General features: G+C 33.8%; 1 protein-coding gene across 1 annotated transcript in view; it reads right to left on the reverse strand.

The window, feature by feature from the left end:
* Positions 1-12,001: 12,001 nt before the first annotated feature.
* Positions 12,002-22,971, reverse strand: part of LOC111144857 (boule homolog, RNA binding protein) — a 49,142-nt gene continuing 38,172 nt past the window's right edge. Inside the window, exon 11 of the mRNA XM_022499405.1 lies at positions 12,002-12,094. Within this exon, the coding sequence (XP_022355113.1) occupies positions 12,002-12,094 (93 nt within the window). The remainder of the gene's footprint in view (positions 12,095-22,971) is intronic.

Here is a 22,971-nt window from a genome sequence, read left to right on the forward strand (position 1 = left end):
GGACTTAGTGTGTACCAGAATAATTAATATGACTATGCTATTACATTTTATTCCTCCACCTAAATATTTTAGCCTAGAAACATTTTGGCAATATACTCAAAAAGTAGATACATCAGTGGATAATTCATTATCCTTTATGAGGCAAGATAAAAAAAATTAAGTTATAATTGGGTTATCTTCCTAACATAAGAAGGTTTTAATATATAATATGTAATAATAAGAATAATATAATTCTTACTCTTTTCTAACAGGTGCAAAATAGCTTTAGTTTTTGTAGTAGACATGAAATTAAAATAGTGAAAAAAATAAGACTCTTTTCTACTACTGTGCAATCAAATTTCAGTAAATGCTAGAATAAATTTACATGTAGTTAATTTAAATGTTGCTAATTTATGTAACTTTTAATTGTTTCATTATCAATCCAGTTTTGTATATAAGGAATATGATGTTTTTACAGAAGAAAGGTTGGGATATACAGTAGACAGCATTTAAAGAAAAGTTGGCATGGCCATTTTTTTATTCTAAAAAGTTCTACATACTGCTGCATATTTTTAATTATTAAAAAACTTTCAATTCTGTAATAGCAGACAGTCATAGCTTCTTTGTATTTAAAAGGTGAAATATACTGTTATGGGTTAAGTTTTATTCAAAGTTAATGTTTGAAAACCTAGAAGCCTCACAAACTAAGACCTGAATGAAAGATAAAAAGGAATAATGATAGTGTTACAGTGTTAAAGGAAGAAATATGTATTGAATCTGACATGGTATATTCAGTGAATACTTATATACTTGCTAAGATGCTATAAGAATCCATATACTTTTGGTGTGAATGACAGAAGAGGGCCAGAGATAGAGATATCTTTAAGCATATTTAAGAATAGGGTCTACTCTGGTCATAGTAACTGGTATAAAATCAATGATCATAATATGACAGATTTCCAGATACCATATATAAATTATCTTTTACATATATTAACATATGTCAAAATTTCTAATGTAAATCTAGTTTGAAATGTTTTATAAAAAATATTTAATGTAAATGAAATATATATAAACCTAAATATAGCAAAGCCAAAATGATGTAGAAGCTAGAGTCTTCTACATACATTATCTCCCTAGGAAGATAGTGTTTTTTTGAATTTGCCATACTACAACAAATGGCCTGTTGCTATGCATATTCTGTATATGCCATGGTTTATGTCTACAAATATGAAACATCTGGAATAAATCTGAAAAATCCAAACACCAAAAATGTTTTTAAGGGCTTCTATAGACATTATCATGTTGGTAAGATAGCCAGATGGTAACCAAATTTTTCAAACTTTCTCAAAATACTTGTTATTCTGTCGATAAAATCTTTGTTCTATTTGTTACAAATTATAAGTTTATGTTACTTAAATGTGTGTAAATTAATAAAGGAAACCATGATTTTATCTTACACTTCCAGTGTTCTGGCTACTAAAATTTCTTTAATGCCCTTAAAAAAGCAAAAATATTTTATGTTGGGCACATTCAAACCCCTCATATTTGTTACCAGACCACACATGGGGGTAGTTGTTTTCTAATACTGGCTGTAATAGTTATCTAAGACTCTACTTAACAGAATCTGTAGGGGAAGGTGGAGTAAGAATGGAATCCTCTGCTCTGAAATATTTTCTAGGATGAAAGTATGGGCTTCAAGAATATCAAGGTTGCAAACCTACAGATGAAGGTTGGGAAAAGTTGCTTCTCGCAGAATGTAACCTTGGTTCCTATTAAGAGATTTAAAGGAAATTAGGGTTTTAATGCATTTTAAATGGCTCTTATTTTATAATTACTTAAGGGGAAAATTTAAAATAGAGTGTTAACTGGGCCTGGATTCTGAGGAGAGGTGTGCTTTAGGAAATTCCCACTATACAGAGTCGGCTACCTTAAAACCTGCTGGGGGACCAGACTGTATCCTAACAAAGTTTTAACAAAGACTCACTACAAAGGATTTCTCAAATGGCCATATCTTAATGGCATTTCTAAATTATTAGGTTATACTTCCTTTGTATTATCCTTGAACTTTGGTAAAGATTGTTTCAAAGATTTTTGTACTTAGTTATATAGAAATTAGATCCTATGGTCGAGAAAGCAACTATCCAGAGAAAATCAGGGAATTATTCATAAACTTTCATATTACTAGATTAACATTTTATCCTGCTAAGTAAAACATCCAATGAATAGACTCTGTGTTCCAACAAATGATTTTTATTTGATCCACCACTGAACATAATGATTATTAGAAGATACTGCTTTGGTCAAGATAGTTGAGAACAGGAAAATTTCAGCTAAGGTGTTTTTATAATGAGTAAATGCCTACTTTAGAGCATCAGTGGTTAACAAAATCCTTTTGGCTAAAAATCTCATCATTTTTTCTGCTTTAAACTATCTGTGTTTGAATATTGTGATTCAAGTGGAATGCTTGCATCAAGCCCGAGTTTATCTATTAAAACTGATTAAAACTCCAGAAATAGCATGAAGGCTAAATCAGTTGCCCAGCCTGAATCTGACAACAGAAATTTAATGCCAAGTGTCAAGTACTTCTTCTAAAAACTTAAATAGCAACATATATAGTTAGGGGAAATGAACTGAAGCTTCTAACATAAAAGGTAAAATTTCTGCAAGAGGCATGGTTGATTATGTATTCTGGTTTCTGTGATTTGGGTACAGATGCCACTCTACTGACCTAGCAAGCCTCTGAGCATGTCTACTAACAATGTAAGAGCTTGCCAATGCTATAAGAATAGGTTAATTATCAGGAGTAAGTCATAAAAACAATAAGTAATTTTATGGTGTATCAAACCTACATGCTTCTAGGGTTAAAATGTTTTTAAATTGTGGGGTTACACAGAATTTATTCACATCACTTTAGGATAATTTGTGAAGGTACAAAATAGTCTTCTAACCAGAAAAGAAACATTTATAAAGTATTGTGAATTAAAGATAGTTATCAAAATCTGTGTTTGAGAAAATTCACTCCAATGATATCATGCTATACCTAACCTTAGGCACTGTTAAAATTTTTGACCTAAGGAGACTTTAGTAGGCAATTATGATAATGAGCTCTTAAAATGATCTCTTTATTTTAGAATCCCACATTTTGTAAGTATAAATAGTAACATGAGTTTGGCCCTTGTATTAGGATGTAAAAAAAGAAAACTAGAATAGTCCTTTCTCAAAATAACAAGCAATACACGGAGGGTCTATACGAAGTGATAAATGTCTACGTTGCAGTTATTCGCAAGAAAAATGGAAAGGAAGAAGAAAAGCAATAAAAGGCTTGTTTTTGTTGATGGATTTTATGCTTCTCAAAACAGGTGGAAATGGCCATGTTCCCAAAATATAGAGTAGATGGTACCACTTATAGGTATCTTTTGCTGTTAGAGGAATTAGACTTCTCAGAGATAACTTAAAAGGCTGTTCTTTTCACCTTATGTTCCTTCTTATATTTCCCAGAATGCTGAAATGCACTGCACTCTTAAGGAAAATTTTTTGTTAACAATCTAAAAAATTAAATTATAGGGCAATTCTGTTTCCACTGTTTTGGTTAGGAAACTTCATACTTCAGTTACTTGCTAGAAGCATGATTAAACAGTTTCATGTTTATCATAATTTATTTTAGAATTGAAGTATTTTCTGATTCTGAATCCCAGATGCTGAAGGGATTAGAATAGACATTTTGTGTTTAAGATTTAATTTGTATTAGATTTAATTTTAGTGATTCAATGGAAGATGGTCCATAACTCTTAGATTGGACAAAAATTATTTCTAAAATGTATTATGTTCTTTAAGGATCTTCCTCTCTCAGCTCTTCTACTCTCCAGAAATGACTTGCCTCCTTACTGGTGAAATTTATTAGTAATCAAAAGTTTGGGTTCTGCCACTTAATACTAATGTCATTTGGGGCAATTCTCTTACTCTAATCCTCACTTCTCTTATAAAAGTTGCCTGATTATTTCTCAAATATATTGAGTGGACAAAATGAGATAATATACACGAAGTGCTTGTAAATTATAAACTGCTATAAAAATAAGAGGTTATTGTTGCTTTGGAATAATATGGTAAGCAAAAATGTGATAATCTAAGCAAGATTTTATAGCAAATTATCAACAGAGTTAACACAGTTTTATAAGGAATATTATTATGGACTTCAAATAATCTTCAATGACTAAACCAAAGCTTTTCTTGAGAACTACCTAGTTATTACATAGCAAATTTAGTTACAAGGTTAAGTTACCAGTCTTTTAAGACTGATATCTTAAGAGTATTTTCCACAGTTGTAGACTTTGTAGTTTTCAAGTTAATATGATTCTGTGATTTTGTGTTTGTAACATAGGGAAATAGGCTTATACCTAAACAATTCAATTTATATAGCTGTATCAATGGCTAAACCAGAAATCATAAAGCTTCAAGGACCAAAGTAATAAAGGAATTTAGGCCTATTCCTTGAGGCTTAAACCCTTTCAGACTATAATTTTTGATCCCAGTTTAATGTTAATTTCATTTTGTAATGTATTAGTAGTGTTACCAACATTCTAATTTCCCTGGGACATTCTAGGTTTATGTCTACTATATTATTAGAATTTTATTTTTGAAAAGTAGACTTTGAATAGAATGATTTTATAGGTCTATTGGTAAGATCAACTTCTTTATTGGTTAATAAGTACATATTTCAAAAATTGTATCATTTAATTATTTTTAGTGTCCCCTTTCACTCTCAAGTGTCCTGATTTAATGATGAATATATCATTTCCTCATATAGTAAGAACTTGGGGCAGAGATTAGCAAAGTTGAAAATGACTTCTATAAAGAGAAGTGAAAGCAGAACTTCCTATGATTGACAAAATATCAGAGGACCTTGTCCATAGATAACAGCTCCGATTTCTATAAAGGCAATCAAATCAAGACTGTCTGCTGCTCATTAATGAAGTTGGGAGTGAGATTCAAGAGGAAACAAGTGCTGGAGAATAAGGACTTTAATTCTGAATCCATATAATCATTTCAGAGAAGCTTAAAGCTAATATTCATATTGGAATTTGGCAAGTCTCTGAGTATGTAATTTCTGAGAAAAAATGTACTTACATTCTTACACATGACCCTATTCAGATAGACCCTAATTACAAGTTTATCTTATTACAATAGAACGGACTGTACTTTTTAACAATAGAGACAAGATTCTTTTGAAACTGCATGACCTGAGATTAAATCGTGTCAGTGAAAACTATATTGTTGGTTATCTTTACCTACAGAGTATGAATATGTTTATTTCGAAGGATGTTTAATAAAGAAAGACCAAGTGGATGATTTATTTGAAGAAATGATCTTTAGAATGAATTTTGAATATTTCCCCAAATAGTTTATCATTTAAAAGAAAGCCGAAAAGCTAAATTCTCTGTTGGATATACAACTTTTAAGCAAAAGTGACAATGATTTATAATGTAATTTTCAAGAAGCAAGTGAATGATTAAATGGCTTGTGTAGTGTTAGGTTTATATCATAAATCAGAATCTATAAAAGAAGTTTTTAACTTCAAAAATATAAATCTGCTAAAGTGCAATACAGAATGTCTGTATTTCATTATTATCCAGGGTGGCATCTATAAAATCCTTTTGGGAAACAGTAAGAATAAGGCACAGATATACAGAAAGATGTGTATTAATTAACATATTCTCTTCTCTATAGTTGGATCTGCCCTTTAGGAGTTAGACACTGAGGTAACTCTTCCTGATCGTCATCTTTTAAAATTTCCTTTTTATATATTTATAACATATAAAACAAAATAAGTTTAAGATTAAAAGGATATAACATTTCATGTTAAACAAAAACTTTTTTAGTTCTTTTTTCATACTTCCAAAATGCTCACTCTATTATTGGAAACCATTGTGAGAATAATGGTGCTATCAGAGTACCAATAAGCTCAGAAACGAAAGAAAGAAAGAAGCTGTGAAAACCAAGGATGACACTCTCTCAAGCATGAATTAGTTGCTTTTAAGATAGATTCCTTAAGCCAAAACATCTTTCCCCATAGAGCCTGTTTTTTTTTTCTTTCATGTTAGATTATACTATTAGAAATTCTACAAATTGGATTATTTGGTTTCATTGGAATTCTCTTTAATCCTATTCTAGTCAAGTTGAGGCAAGGAAAGATCCTTGTTTTCTCTCTTGCTCTTATTTCCAAAATCTACAATTCAAGTTAGTATTATTAGATTATATATTTAGCCCAGTGCAGATATCTTTTGTAGGACTATCCTGTGAATTTCAACATCATTAAATATGGTTGGAATGGGGCAAAACTCTTCCAAAATTAAGTATACTAGATGGCATTTCTTTTCTTTCAGTTTAGAGCCACATTTGAAAATGAAACCAGAGATAACTGCAGAAATAATGACTACACAGTAAATATCCTTAAGCTCTGTCATTTTAAGTCTAAGAAAGTTAATTAAATTGGGTAGATAAGAAAAGAAACACGGTCTTTAAAATTTGGAGAAATTCTATTCAAAATAGAAAACAGAGGTGCTTCAGAATGCTAATAGCCAGTATGGGGAAAAACCAGATGGAGGGAGGTTTTTCTCATTGTTAGCACACTCAGCTGTTTTGTTGTTGTTGTTGTTGTTGTTTGTTTGTTTTTTTAAATTGATTCAAACAATAAGGATATGGTACTTGGAAAACAAGTTGGAAAGTAGATATTCAGATGAATAGACAGGGAATTCTTTCCAGATTGAAAGAGGACAACTGGAAAGCTTAGGGAATTCATGGGGCATGAAGAGTACATTTGATTTGTAGTTTGGAATTTTCCAAAGGGAAAACTTCTTAAAATACTGAAACCTATCAAAGACTACAGAAAATGCCACAGAACTTGCTAATGTTCAGTAAGAGGAAGAAAATAAATGCTAAAAACTTGGGAGACATTTATTTTGAAGGCTTTAGATTTTAGAGCAGAAACCCGACTCTCCTTATAAAACAACATATCAACACAAAAAGTTAGCGTCTTCTCAAAAATGTTACTTTCCCCATGAAAGAAAAAGTCTCAGAGATGTATTTTATCTTTTCTACTCCATGAAAGAGGAAATGAAGAAAAAAGTAAGAGTCTAATCAAGGGACATTCTTATTAAAAATTTTCTTTTTAGGCCTACTATACTTGTAGGTATATCCCAAAGAAGTGTGAGGATCTAGGGCTTCCCAAATTTTCTCTGATGAGAAACAAAAACCAGTAAGTAAAAGGGTTAAAGTGGGGAAAAAACTCTTAGCAGGGAAGGTTGGGGAGAGATTTAGTTTCTAGGTATCGGGATACAGCTTCTCATATCCCTGTTTTCCAAAGGCAAGAAGTACGCCACAACGTTTATGACTCATCTTTAGAGAAATACTAAATGACATTTACTCATGGGTACATACCTTGACAGAAATGCAAAACTAGCTTCACTAAGAAAATTATTGCCAAAATATTAGTAAATAATCTAGTATTGGCTTGTTTTAACTAAGAAATACATATCAAATGAGGAAAACTGATAAGTCAGCTGGAAAAATTTTTAATTACATGTATTAAAAATAAGTCAGATGTCAATATAATATCACTCACTAGCTTAGATAAAATGTTTTAGTGACTATTCAGCCTATTACTGTGTATCTTTACTTCAATACAATCAGGGTTGGTATTATATTAGCTGATACTATTTTAAACAGCATACCTAAAAAGAATGATAAAACTGGAAAACCTCAAGCTGTTAGTTCACTAATTTAAAATCAATGCCTGCCCTTTTATTTTGCAGATTCTGACAGATCAGAAAGTAGGTATTAAGATAACCAGTATATAGAAAACTGAAGAAAATTATATTGGGTGGAAAGGACAAAAATGACAATGTGAAAACAAGTAGTCTTGAATGACACTTGATTTCTGAGAGGAATCATGAGAATGCAGGAAATACTAGCAACTTTATGCAATACATAAAAGTAAAGAGACAAAAACACATACAGCAGGTCCAAAAAACAATAGCTGTTAATCAGAGAGTGGTACTCAACGTGGAAGGACAGCGCTGATAGCATATTTTTAGGAATTTATGTATAGGAATGGAAGCATTGGATAGAGTTGAAAGAAACAGCACCAATTAAGATATTATACCCACCCTTTGGAAAATTTTGCTCTTTTCCCCAGAAGTCTATAGAGATTTCAGAATACATTTTAGTCAAAGTATAGGCCTAGAGGCCAATAATTTATTTTCATAACAGTAGGGCATGTTGAAGCATGATATCAAAGTTGGATAGGATGTCCCTGTGAAGTCTTTTCTAGTCCCTTGGTTCTATATTTTAATACTATCCAAACACTACTTCTGGGAAATACAAAAAAAATTCTTGTGTATATGACCCCAATTCATTATTTTAATTAAATGTAGCATTAATCCATGAAACACACTCTTATATTTGGGAGTTTTGTATAAATTTGTTTGAAAATATTGTACTGACATTTTTGGCAGAAATTTATAAAGTAGTATTATAAACTAAATCATACCTCTTTTTCTAAGCCATCATTCTGAAATTGGCTGACAGGAAAGGAAGTTAAAGTCTTAATTTTCCAAAATCCTTTATCTTTTGAGATGCTACTATCGTTCTGTCTCTGTTTGTATAAGAGATTTTAGGAAAACAGGCTGCAGAGTTACTACTTTGTGATTGCTACATGTACTAATATTTATATTATCCATTTTACTCTAACACAGTGAATTTCAGATATCTTTGGATTGGCCTTTCAAAATGGGAACTAAGTAAATAAAAACTTTATATTTATATATAGAAGATACTCTGCAAAAAAAAAGAAAAATTAAAATGGGCTTTACTTAGTTATATAAGAAGAATTTTTACCCTCTTACTCAGTTTTTAGAAGTAACATGTTTGATCTGTCAAGCCAGGCCATAAAAAAAGTTGATGATGTTTTCAATATATACAGGTTGACAATAAATTCTTCACTTTTAATTAGTTTCTCAAAATAAAGCTAAATTCTAAGAAAGTGTATACATGTGAGTTATATATATGCATATGTATATAATGTGCATATGTAAATAATTTATATATGTGTGTACATACACATATGTGTGTATGCATATCATCTATACAGCTCTGTGGAAGAAACATACTTGGGTATCAATTATTATTCGAGATTCCTTATCCAATAATACATCATTAACTTTTATTAACAGTCCAGGATTTGTTTAGCATCATGTTTAACATCTTGAAAATAAAAACATTAACTTTTTTTGTTCTCAAGGACAGTGGTATTAAAATATCTTTAACATCAGTGGTTAATAATGTTTACTTACAGAACAAAAACTTTTGATATTTCATTGTGGGACTTTAATAAGTCTATTAACATTTAATAAATCTATTTATATTTCTAAAAACTGAGAATAATTAATGTGCATGGGATACTTGTATGCTAGTATATAATCATATAGTCCTACTGTTCTCATGAAACCAATTGGCTGGCAAACATACTCATTATGGTTTCAAAAGAAACATGCTATTTGACTCACCGGGAAAATCTTTAGGATCTAAGTCCTATTATTTCCACTTCTGCTGTTGGACATGTATACATTTGGGGATGGAAAAGGGGAGGGGAGAGAGATTTATTAGGGTAATGCTAATATTTGTGGATTTTCCTCTTCTCTCCTAAAATTAGGAAGTTAATAAAAGAAAAAGCAAATGAATGTAGAATGGATTTTTTTTATACTAGTACAGCAATTTTAGTAATTAAAAACACTTAAGCTTTGTTCTGTAACTTTTGAACAATGGCTTTTCTTCCCCACCTATTTTCCAATTTTATAATAAGAATTGGCTTTAGAATCAGAATTTAAAGTTTTCCTTTGCTGTAAGAAATAATTTTGCTTTTTTGTGAAAATAATTCTTTTTAAATATTAATAACATCTACAATTGCATACATTGGTAACCTAGAAGAAGAAAAGTTCAAAAGATTAAAGCATTCAAAGAACATGAAAATATAGTGGAATATCAGTGTTACGGGATCATGTCAGAGGTGAACCCTTCTTTTATCAAAATAATTCTACTAGGTGATCCATATTATATAAATTTTGGTACCAGATGGCTTATATTATAGGAAGGCTGCAGCATTATCACAAATATGAGAGAAAAAGTTTAATATAGTCAAATTAATCACATGAAAAGGCAAGAACACTGATCATGTTGAATTTTTTCTAATATTTGGAAAATGTTATTAAAAAAGAAGTATAAATATTACTCAAATTTTGAAAACCATGGCAGAAGCAAAATTAAATAAGGAGTAGCAGTAACAAATAAATAAAAACTTAGACAAAAGCATATTAAATAACAAAATAGCAAGTAGTGGAACTGAATCATTAAGATCAAATGTACTTATACTAAAAGGCATGAAAGTATTAAAATTCTATTAGGAAAGACTCATCCTAAATATTAAAATAAATAGCAAATACTATTAAATATTACTTCAAAAATATTGAAAGGAAAAGAAATAACACAAAGCAGAGAAAATGAAAGACACCTCACTATTCCCAATGTGATTATTATTTATGGAATGGATAAAACATGTAGAAAATGTCACTACATTTAGATTAACACATAAACAAACCAACATGCCACAACTACCTAGTTTTGTAGAACAGTTGAAAAAGCAAATTTCATCAAATTTAGACAGCTTATAATGGAATAAATAAGTATGGCGAGGTATTAACTAACCCTAAGTGTCACAACAGGCAGCTTCTAGCCGGTTCGTTGAAGCTGGATCTCGGCCACACAAGGATCATTGGACAAGAAATCAGTTGAGCTGGACTAGAGCTGCCCAATTGTCTTAATAATGAATGCTCCACACTGTCTGTTAAGCAAAGAGAAAGAAAATATAGATCAGAAAGACTGAACAGGAAAGAAAAAGAGCAAGTTAGGGTAGATGAATGTAGGACATCAATGAACATTTACTCAATACGTGCAGAACATGTGTACAAATTATATTAGAGTGTTAAGAAGTGAGAGACTAGAGATGAGGAGGGCTCCAGAACTGCTTCCTGCTCCCTGAGAGCTTACAATCTATTTAGACAATCTCTAATCTAATCTAACCAGTACAATGGTTGGTATATAAGAATGAGGAACAGGTTAACACAGAAACCAGTGACTTCAAACATTCCTTCTATTTTTGAAAACATTATTAGGTGGGTTTTAAAAACATGCTTTTAAAAGGGAAGTTTGGCAGAAGGCTCTTCAGAAAGTTGTTCAAAACCCAAAGGATACCCTTCAAGTTGGAAGTGGTAGGTTAGCCATATAATAGAGTATTTATATATACTATATATATAAATAGAGTAAATATAAATATATATATATAAATATATACTATATATATATAATAGAGTAATTCCATATATCTGTGCATCCTGAGATTTTATGTTAAGATTAGTTTGGGTCAAAGAAACACCTGGTTGCTACTATTCTTTTGGTACTTTGAGTGTTGGTTAGCTTCTAATTTATGTAACCAAGCTGTCCTAAGACATACATATTTTTAAATTTTAGATAGGCTCAAAATTTTCCATATTTGTTTCAGTATCTCTAGAGCAGTATTGTCTGATAGAACTTGTTAATGGAAAAGTTCTGTACTACACTGTCAAATATGGTAGCTACTAACTTAAAATGTGGCTAGTTGCAGTTGAGGAACTGAATTTCAAATTTCGTTTAATTTTAAATAATTTAAAATTGAGTTTAGCTTTATGTGGCTAGTGGTTACTATATTGGGGACAGTATGACTCTAGGGGTTTGAATTCATCTGGTTTGCTAAACTCTACAGACTGACCTGAATTTCTCTGGCTTGTTCACTACTGTCCAATACCACTCAGTATTGTTCATTGCTTTATTCTCAGTATCTGGAATACTGGCTAGCACATGGAGGTGCTCAATAAATATCTGGTAAATTAATGAAATTTGTGGTAATATTCGAGTCTGGTCAACTACTCACAGCTCATTGGCAATATGCTCTGGTACTCTCAGGGAAAATAGAGAAGTGAAGACAAACTGTTCTATGTGAGTGGAACTGCTTGAAGACTTCATATATCTGGGGAGAACAGGAGCAGTCTTACTTCATTATAGCTCAAAGAAAAGGACGAGAAATAGCTGTATATGAATAATTTAGGTTGGTAAGTTTGTGAATACTGAAGGGAGAATATAATATTTAATGGTAAGGGATTTAGAAAGGATGTGGATAACAGTTGATGAGAGTGACTAAGAGGGAAAAAATTACTTCAGATTAAAAACCTAAATTCAGATTGTATACATGACTGAAGGATGGAAACTGGAGATAAGGAAGTTTTGAAGAAATAGTAATCTGGTAAGGCAATAATGGAGTTTAACAAAGGGATTTGGCAATGGAAAGAAATATATTATTTTTATAAAGTTAACTGAAAAGGGGACATAAAATAAATGGACCATGTAGCATCAAGAGGTCAGAAAAATCACTGGTATTGTTTTGATTTTAGGGGAGAAGAAAGATGGGCAAACTAACATTAAGAGTTATGGATTCTGAAAATAAAATGTGAAAAATTGTGTATTTGTGATTTTGAGTTAGAGGAGGTAGTGACCACCTATTCATGTGGTTTTTCTTTCTTTCTTTCTTTCTTTCTTTCTTTCTTTCTTTCTTTCTTTCTTTCTTTTTTTTTTTGGCTTAAATTAGGAAAAGAATCAGAGCACTAAGGTCAGATTCACTATTAAACACTATTAAAGTACAGAAGAAAACAGGAAAAACTCCCTTATAAGACTGTTTATAGAACAAAGGGAATAGTCAGTAGCCATAATTAGTAGTTGGTAAAAGAAGAAATATATTTTTGAAAGAGATACTGAAAACTCATACTGAATGTAAGGAAAGAGAACCACATCTGAGTTTAATAAAATTTGAGCACAGGCTGTTGACAGTATTGAATTAAAGAGAATCTAAGAGGACAAGAACTAAGAGAGGACCCTTGGAATTTGGCATCAAATCTTGGCAATCTTACATGAGTAGTTTGAATAGATCTCAGGACTGAAGAAAAAATAATTTCATATGGAATGAAAAAGACACCCTTATACTCTTCTTGCCTTTCCAAAACAGATAAATTTAAAATATCATTAGTGAAGTATGTAATACAAAATCCTACTGCTTATTATCATAGATCCTTAAAGTAGGGGATGATGTGATCCAAAAAACGTTTCCAATTCTGTAAGGGATTAAGATTTGATGAGTTGACTCTTGTGAAAAAGATGATGTTCATGTGTGCTAAGGGGAGAGAAGATTGAGTAAAACGAGAAAAAATGTCCAGTCAGAGGGAATGATAGACTCAGAATGCAAGGAAATTAAGTGCTCAAACTTGGAATGGAAATAATGTAATGGGATATGCAAATAAAGTGTGCTACACAATGGTATAGCTTTCTCCCCATAACAAAAGCATAACATTGACTTAGAATACTGTATCAACTAATATCTACCTTTGCGGTGTCATTAATATATACCTCAAATTGTCTTTATCCACAATGTCTGTATCCATATTGATTAATAACTATTTTGGCTGGTAAGAACTTATGACCAATATAAATATTAAAGTAGTCCAGAGGCCCAGGGTAAAATAATTCATATTAGGTTAAAAATGATTAAAAAGAAATAATTAAAAATAGAAATATATGCAAAGCATTTATACTGTATTTCACATTATATTTTATGAGGATGCATGATCCCAGCAATGGGCTAACCCAAGAATTGTGAAATTATGGCCTTCAGGCCAAGTCTGGCCCATCTTTTGTTTTTGTAAATAAAGTTTTACTGGCACAGAGTCAACTCGTTATTTATATTTTACCTGTGGTTGTTTTCATGCTACAAGTAGCAAATAGTTGGGATACACACTGTGTAGCCTCAAAGCTAAAAATATTTATTATTGGGCCCTTTATTATATAAAGTTTGTTGACTCCTGCTTCAACCTGTTCAGGCTGCAAAAAAATTTTCAGTCTGAGAGCTTCTGAAAATCTATGAAAGAAAACCTTAATAAGATGCCTTAAATGTAAAGAGTGTATATACTCCATATTGTAGAAGTAAATTATCACCAACCTCAAATATATTGGATTCACCTTGATTAAATGAAAGTCAAAATCAGACATTACGGGCTCCTGGGTGGCTCAGTGGGTTAAGCCTCTGCCTTCGGCTCAGGTCATGATCTCAGGGTCCAGGGATCGAGGCCCGCATCGGGCTCTCTGCTCAGCGGGGAGCCTGCTTTCTCCTCTCTCTCTATGCCTGCCTCTCTGCCTACTTGTGATCTCTCTCTCTCTGTTTCAAATAAATAAATAAAAAAAAATCTAAAAAAAAAAATCAGACATTACAAGTTTAATAGAAACCTTGAGAGAAGTTCAGAGCTGTGGCAACTAATGTTTTTGAGACTACAAAGAACAGGATTAACTAGGAACATGCTTAGATATATGAGATTAGTGAGTATCTGTGAACTAGTTACCATAATGTTTAAGTTAAATCTATTCTTATTCTATGTTTTACCCTAAGAAATTGAGTTTCCTGTCTTTACAAAAGCACAAAGAACTATCCTGTAATACTGAAGTTTGTTTCTAATACTTCCAAGGCCTTGACTTTTTAACACTGAATATTAGTGTTTTTTTTAAAAAGAAAATTACATTCATTATAATATTTGTTGTAGTAAGTTGTGTTTATTTAATGTGGAAAACTGTATTTGCAATGTCTGGTTGGTATTATTCCTTATCAACCTACTTCCTATATTATTGCTTATCTAGTTTGAATAGCTTCAACCAGTATGGAAGACTTAAAAGCTCTTAGAATTAGCAACATGTGGCTAAAGACATTTCTCCTTGCAAAAATTTATGTTACAAGTGGAATAAAGTAACTCTAACACAGAGACAAACTTGTTTTTTAATTCTTGTTTCTTCTCTCTCTATATTACAGGTACAACATAGGTTTTCATAAATAGTTGTCATGGACTCCTTTGGCAGTATACGGACGTATATGGACCCCTTCTCAGAACCATGTTTTTAAATATAAAATATATAGGATTAGAAAGGAAACAAGTTATATTGTAATACCTTTTTATCCACAACCTCTTTGGGAGGGGTCTTTGGACTAGATTAACTTTAAAATTCAATGTAGAGTATTATTAACTCTTTTCCTTGAACTCAAAGGTTAAATGTAAATGATTAGAACAGCAGTTATTCTATAATACCACTAAGAAATCAGTATGTAACTTTTTTCCTACAAAGGTACTCAGGACAGCATATAGACCCCATCTCTTGTATGCATTCATCATTAACGTTTCAAGTATAAAAAATGACATAATATTCAGTTTGGCTATCTTAATGCAGTCTCAGATGCATTTTAACATTTCAGGAAAACCAAAGGCAACAAGATTCAGTTCTGTATATTTAAGAGCAACAATAGGATTCTGAATTTAGTGTAATTCCCTAATTCTTTTAGAGAATCTGGTCAAGCTGGGATATACTATCACTTAAAATGTATTAAGAAGATAAAAAGAAAAGTATAGTGGTATGAATTGCCATTTGTATGGAAAATAAAAACTTCCAACAATTATACATTATAATGACTAAATATATAATATGTATATTGTGTATAATGAACATTACCTTTTGAAGAAGATGTAATACAAAGAAAAGATTGTCATAATTATGACGATATAATCATGGACTGTTAGGAAACAATTTTTGACAGTATTTCAATGTTCATTTTTCATACGAGGCACATCCACAACTAATTATACTACTGAATATAGGAAATCAATAATTAAAAATATGGATTAGAACCTGAGTACCTGAATAACTAAAAAGAAACAGGCTAAATTTTTAAGAATGGATTTAAGTTCACAGCAAAAATTGGTCAGAAAAGTAGAGTTCCCATAGACTCCCTAACCCCATACACGGGTAACCTCCTCCACTAACATCTGGCAGTCAGAATGGTGCATTTGTTACAATTGATGAGCCTACACTGACACATCATTATTACCTAAGGTCCACAGTTTACATTAGGGTTCACTCTTGGTGTTATATATTCTATGGGTTTTGACAAATGTATAATGATGTGTATCCATCACAATACTATCATATAGTTTCATTGACCTAAAGATTCTCTGCTCTATTCATCTCTCCCTCCCTCACCTGCTAGCAACCACTCACTTTTTTACTGTTTCCATAGTTTCACCTTTTCAAAATGTCATATAGTTGAGATTTTATAGTATGTAGTGTTTTCAAACTGCTTCTTTCACTTAGTAATGTGTATTTAAGTTTTCTCCATGTCTTTTATGGCTTTATAGCTCATTTCTTTTTGTTGCTAAATAATATTCCATTGTTTGGTTGTACCACAATTTATTTATCCATTCATCTACTGAAGGGCATCTTGGTTGCTTCCAAGTTTTGACAGTTGTGAATAAACCTGTTAATAAACATCTGTGTGCAAGTTTTTGTGTTGACATACTTTTTTTTTAAAAGATTTATTTGACAGAGATAGAGCACAAGCAGGCAGAGGGGCAGGCAGAAGGAGAGGTAGAACCAGGCTCCCCACTGAGCAGAGAGCCTGATGTGGGGCTCTATCCCAGGACCCCAAGATCATGACCTGAGCCAAAGGCAGATGCTTAATCTATTGAGCCACACAAGTGCCATGGACATAAATTATCGACTCATTTGGGTGAATATCTGAGAGTGAGGTAGGATTCTATGGTAAGAGTATGGTTGATTTCATAATGAACTGTCAAACTGTCTTTTAAATTGGTTGTATCATTTCTACCAGCAATAAACGAGAGTTCCTGTTGCTCCACATCCCTGTCAAAATTGGTACTGTCAGTGCTTTGTATTTTTGACAGTGCAATAGGTGTGTAGTGGTATCTCTCTCTCTCTCTCTTTTTAAATCAACATATAATGTATTATTTGCTTCAGGGGTACAGGTCTGTGAATCATCAGTCTTATACAATTCACAGCACTCACCATAACACATACCCTCACCAATATCCATAACCTGGCCACCCTATCCCTCCCTCCACCCCAGCAACCCTCAGTTTGTTTCCTGAGATTAAGAGTTATGATTTTTCTCCCTCCCCAGTCCCATCTTATTTCAATTTTTCCCTCCAACCCCCCATGAACCCCGCCCTACCTCTCAAATTTCTCATATCAGAGAGATCATATGATACTTGTCTTTCTCTGATTGACTTATTTCACTTAGCATAATACCTTCTAGTTCCACCCATGTCATTGCAAATGGCAAGATTTCATTTTTTGATGGCTGCACAGTATTCCATTGTATATGTATACCACTTCTTCTTTATTCATTCATCTGTTGATGGACATCTAAGGCCCTTCCCGTAGTTTGCCTATTATGGACATTGCTGCTATAAACATTCGGGTGCACATGCCCCTTTGGATCACTACATTTGTATCTTTAGTAGTGCAATTGCTGGATCATAGGGTACCTCTATTTTCAACTTTTTGAGGAACCTCCATACTATTTTCCAGAGTGGATGCACCAGCTTTCATTCCCACCAACAGTATAGGAGTGTTTGCCTTTCTCCACATCCTCGCCCACATCTGTTGTTTCCTGACTTGTTAATTTTAGCCATTCTGACTGGTATGAGGTGGTATCTCTTTGTGGTTTTGATTTGTATTTCCTTGATGCCAAGTGATGTTGAGCTCTTTTTCATGTGTCTGTTGGCCATTTGCATGTCTTCTTTGCAGAAATGTCTGTTCATGTCTTCTTTCCATTTCTTGATTGCATTATTTGTTCTTTGGGTGTTGAGTTTGCTAAGCTCTTTATAGATTTTGGATTCTAGCCCTTTATCTGATATATCTTTTGTGAATATCTTTTCCATTCTCACTTGTCTTTTGGTTTGAAAAAGCTTTTTATCTTGATGAAGTCCCAACAGTTCATTTTGCCCTTGCTTCCCTTGCATTTGGTAATGTTTCTAGGAAGAAGTTGCTGTGGCTGAGGTCGAAGAGGTTGCTGCCTGTGTTCTCCTTAAGGATTTTGATGGATTCCTGTCTCACATTGAGGTCTTTGATCCATTTTGAGTCTATTTTTGTGTGTAGTGTAAGGAAATAGTCCAGTTTCATTCTTCCGCATGTGGCTGTCCAATTTTCCCAACACCATTTGTTGAAGAGACTTTTTTTTTTTTTCCCCCATTGGACATTCTTTCCTGCTTTGTCGAAGATTAGTTGACCATGGAGTTGAGGGCTCATTTCTGGGCTCTCTCTTCTGTTCTGTTGATCTATGTGTCTGTTTTTGTGCCAGCACCCAGTACCATACTGTCTTGATGATGACAGCTTTGTAATAGAGCTTGAAGTCTGGAATTGTGATGCTGCCAACTTTCGTTTTCTTTTTCAACATTCCTCTGGCTATTTGGAGTCTTTTCTGGTTCTATATAAATTTTAGGATTATTTGTTCCATTTCCTTGAAAAAAATTGATGGTACTTTGATAGGTATTGCATTAAATATGTAGAATGTAGATTTGTGACCCAGGATGTGATCTATTCTGGAGAATGTTCCATGTGCAGTAGAGAAGAATGTGTATTCTGTTGCTTTGGGATGGAATGTTCTGAATAGATCTGTGATGTCCATCTGGTCCAGTGTGTCATTTAAAGCCTTTATTTCCTTGTTGATCGTTTGCTTAGATGATCCTCCCATTTCAGTGAGGGTGTGTTAAAGTCCCCTACTATTATGATATTATTATTGATGTGTTTCTTTGATTTTGTTATTAATTGGTTATATAATTGGCTTCTCCCATGTTAGGGGCACAGACCCTTTAAGTATGATATAGTATCCTTCCTCAACTCTTATTGTAGTCTTTGGCTTAAAATCTAATTTATCTGATATAAGGATTGCCACCTAGCTTTCTTTTGATGTCCATTAGCATGGTAAATTGTTTTACTTCTCCTCACTTTAAATCTGGAGGTGTATTTGGGTCTAAAATGTGTTTCTTGTAGATAGGATATCGATGGGTCTTGTGTTTTTTATCCATTATGATACCCTATGTCTTTTGATTGGGGCATTTAGATATGAATTTAGTGTCATTGTATTGTCTGTAAGGTGACTGTTCTTGTATATTGTCTCTGTTCCTTTCTGGTATGTTACTTTTAGGCTGTCTCTTTGCTTAGAGGACCCCTTTCAATATTTCCTGTAGGGCTGGTTTAGTGTTTGTAAATTCTTTTAGTTTTTGTTTGTCCTGGAAGCTTTTTATCTCTCCTTCTATTTTCAATGACAGCCTAGCTGGATATAGTATTTTGGATGCATATTTTTTTCCTTTAGTGCTCTGACTATATTGTGCTAGTCCTTTCTGGCCTGCCAGGTCTTTGTGGAGAGGCCTGCTGCCAATCTAAAATTTCTACCATTGTATGTTACAGATACCTTTTGTCCCAAGCTGCTTTCAGGATTTTCTCTTTTTCACTGAGACTTGTAAGTTTTACTATTAGATGATGGGGTGTTGATCTATTTTTATTGATTTTGAGGGGGATTCTCTGTGCTTCCTGGATTTTGATGCTTGTTCCCTTTGCCAAATTAGGGTAATTCTCTGCCATAATTTGCTCCAGTATATTTCCAGTATACCTTCTTCCCCCCTCCCTCTTCTCTTCAGGAATTCCAATTATTCTAATCTTGTTTCATCTTATGGTATCACTTATCTCTTGAATTCTCCCTTTGTGTCCAGTAGCTGGTAATCTCTCTCTTTTCAGCTTATTTATTCTCCATCATTTGGTCTTCTATATCACTAATTCTCTCTTCTGCCTCATTTATCCTAGCAGTAAAAGCCTCCATTTTTACTTTTCATTTTATTTTTTTTAAAAGACTTTATTTATTTACTTAACAGACAGAGATCAAAAGTAGGCAGAGAGGCAGGCAGAGGGAGGAGGAAGCAGGCTCCCTGCCAAGGAGAGAGCCCAATGTGGGGCTTGATCCCAGGACCCTGGGATCATGACCTGAACCGAAGGCAGAGGCTCTAACCCACTGAGCCACCCAGGTGTCCCAAAAGCCTCCATTTTTAGAAAAGATTTTATTCATTTATTTGATGGAGAGAGATACAGTGAGATAGGAAACACAAGCAGGGTAAGTGGGAGAGGGAGAAGCAGGCTTCCCATAAAGCAGAGAGCCTGATACATGTTTGATCCCAGGAGCCTGGGATCATGACTTGAGCTGAAGGCAGACGCTTAATGTCTGAGCCACCCAGGCACCCCAGAGCCTCCATTTTTTTTATTGCACCTCATTAATAGCTTTTTTGATTTCAACTTGGTTAGATTTTAGTTCTTTTATTTCTCCAGAAAGGGATTTTATTTCTCCAAAAGGGATTCTCTAGTATCTTCCATGCTTTTCTCGAGCCCAGCTAGCACCTTGATAATTTTTATTCTGAACTCTGGTTCTGACATCTTACTAATGTCCACATTGATTAGGTCCCTAGCCGTCAGTACTGCCTCTTGTTCACTTTTTTTTTTTTTAAGATTTTATTTATTTATTTGACAGAGAGAGACAGAGTGGCATCACAAGTAGGCAGAGCATCAGACAGAGAGAGAGGGGGAAGCAGGCTCCCTGCTGAGCAGAAAGCCCGATGCGGGACTTGATCCCAGGACCCTGAGATCATGACCTGAGCTGAAGGCAGAGGCTTTAACCCACTGAGCCACCCAGGCGCCCCATCTTGTTCACTTTTTTGAGGTGAGTTTTCCTGCCTTGTCATTTTATCCAGATAAGAATAGATGAATGAGAGAACAAAATACTAAAAGGGTAGCAATGACCCCAGAAACATATATGCTAACCAAATCGGAAGAGAAGAAAGGAGAAAAAAATATTGTGCGTGTGTGTGTGTGTGTGTGTGTGTGTGTGTAGTGATATATATATGTATCACACAAACATATATAATATATATAGTATATATTATATATATTATCATTATTATTGGACTGGTGAATAGAACAGAGCCACACACTTGATTTTGGGTGTATTTTGGTCTGTTCGAATAAACTGCTTCCCAAACTTTTAAAGAAAAACTTATATACATACAAAAATAAGGGTAAACGTGGTGAAGGGATGGAATATGAATGTAAAGATGAAAACTGAAAAAGATTCTAAGAAGAAATTGATAAGAAGTTGGTTGAAAAAAGAAAAAGAAAAGAGGAAAGAATGTGATTAGACTGGAGACTAGAATAAACCTATGAGCTAGATTTAGGGTATATTTTTATCTATTAGAAGAAACTGTATCCCAAAATTTTTAAGAAAGAAAAACCTATATGTATACAAAAAATAAGGTTAAATAAAATGAAGGAATAGAATATGACTGTAACAATGAAAATTTTAAAAGATTTTAAAAAGGCATTGATAAAATATTAACTATTAACATTAAATAAATAAGAGAAAAATTTAAAAAATAGAATAAGAAAAAATAAAATTAAAAATTTAACTTGGAAAGACTAAAGAATCATGGGAAAAATGCCATGAATTCTATGTTTTGTATTCCCGTAGCTCTGAAGTTTTGCAGTTCTCATTGATGGGTGAACTTCGTCTTAGCTGGATGTTCTTGGTGACCTCCTGGGGGGGTGGCTGTTGCAGTGATTCTCAAATGTCTTTGCCGGAGGCGGAACTGCACCACCCCTGCCAGGGGCCAGGCTAAGCAATCTGCTCAGGTTCGCTTGGTAGCTTTTGTTCCCTGAATGCTTTCCGTAGAGCTTTGGAGGATGGGAATGAATATGGCAGCCTTCTAATCTCTGGTCCTGTAGGAGCCGAGAGCTCAGGGTCCCCCTCTTCAGTTCACCCTCAGAGAAAAGCAGTCAATCCCTCCCATCTCCCTGGTCTCCAGCCGCAGTCCGTGCCACCCAGCCTATGACCAAGTATTTCTATCTCTGGCACATAGCCCCATTTGGAGTGTCCAAACCCTGCTGATTCCTGCAACGCATTCCCACACTGCTCCTCCCAGAGGAAGAAGGAGGGGGTGTCCCCGGATCTGCCACTTGTGAGGTCCCTGCTCAAAGAGCAGTGGTCTGACTGTGCCTTGGATCATGGTTTAAGGTAACCCTGAGCTGAGAGCTCACTCCTTGGCTCTGTCTCTGCAGCCAGCTTCCTGCTCTGATACCTGGGCAGCTCTGCACTCAGGCACCCTGGGTCTTTCTGTGACCTTGCAGGTCCTGAGACTCCACTGTCCCCGCGAGGGCTCCACCCCCGCTTAGCCACTGGAGCATTGTCCTGCAGAGGAACAGACTTCTAAAAGTTCCTATTTTGTGCTCCACTGCTCTACCGCTTGCCAGGAGCTGACCCCCCGCCCCCCCGTGGTCTATCTTCCTGGTATCACCTTGGATTCACCTCTCCGCATGCCCTACTTTCCAGAAAGTGGTTGCTTTTCTGTTCCTAGAATTGCTGCACTTCTCTTTGATCTCCTGTTGAATTTGTGGGTGTTCAGAATGGTTTGTTAACTTGCTGAACTCCTGGACCTAATGATATTTAGGTCTCCTACTTCTCCTGTGGTATCTCATTTTAATTTGCAATTCCCTCTGATGTTAAATATCTTTTCATATGCTTACTTGCCATTTGTATATCTTCTTTGCTGAGGTGTCTATTAAGGACTTAGCCCTGTTTTTAATCAGTTTGTTCATTTTCTTATTGTTTAGCTTTAAGACTTCTGTGTATATTTTGGATAACATTTATCAGATATGTTTTTGTTTTCTTTCAATCTATGGCTTGTCGTTTCATTCTCTTGACACTGTCTTTCACAGAGCTGAAGTTTTTAATTTTAATGAAGCTCAACTTATCAAATATTTCTCTCATGGATCATGACTTAAATGCTGTATCCAAAAAGTCATTGTCAAACTCATGGTTATTTAGATTTTCTCCTGTGTTATCTTCTAGGAGTTTTACAGTTTTATGTTTTACATTTAGATCTGTGAATTAATTTTTCTGAGAAGTGTAACATCTGTGTATAGATT

The sequence above is a fragment of the Enhydra lutris genome, unplaced genomic scaffold, assembly GCF_002288905.1.
Source record: "Enhydra lutris kenyoni isolate GAN:26980312 unplaced genomic scaffold, ASM228890v2 scaffoldscaffold1, whole genome shotgun sequence".
NCBI lineage: Eukaryota > Metazoa > Chordata > Mammalia > Carnivora > Mustelidae > Enhydra > Enhydra lutris.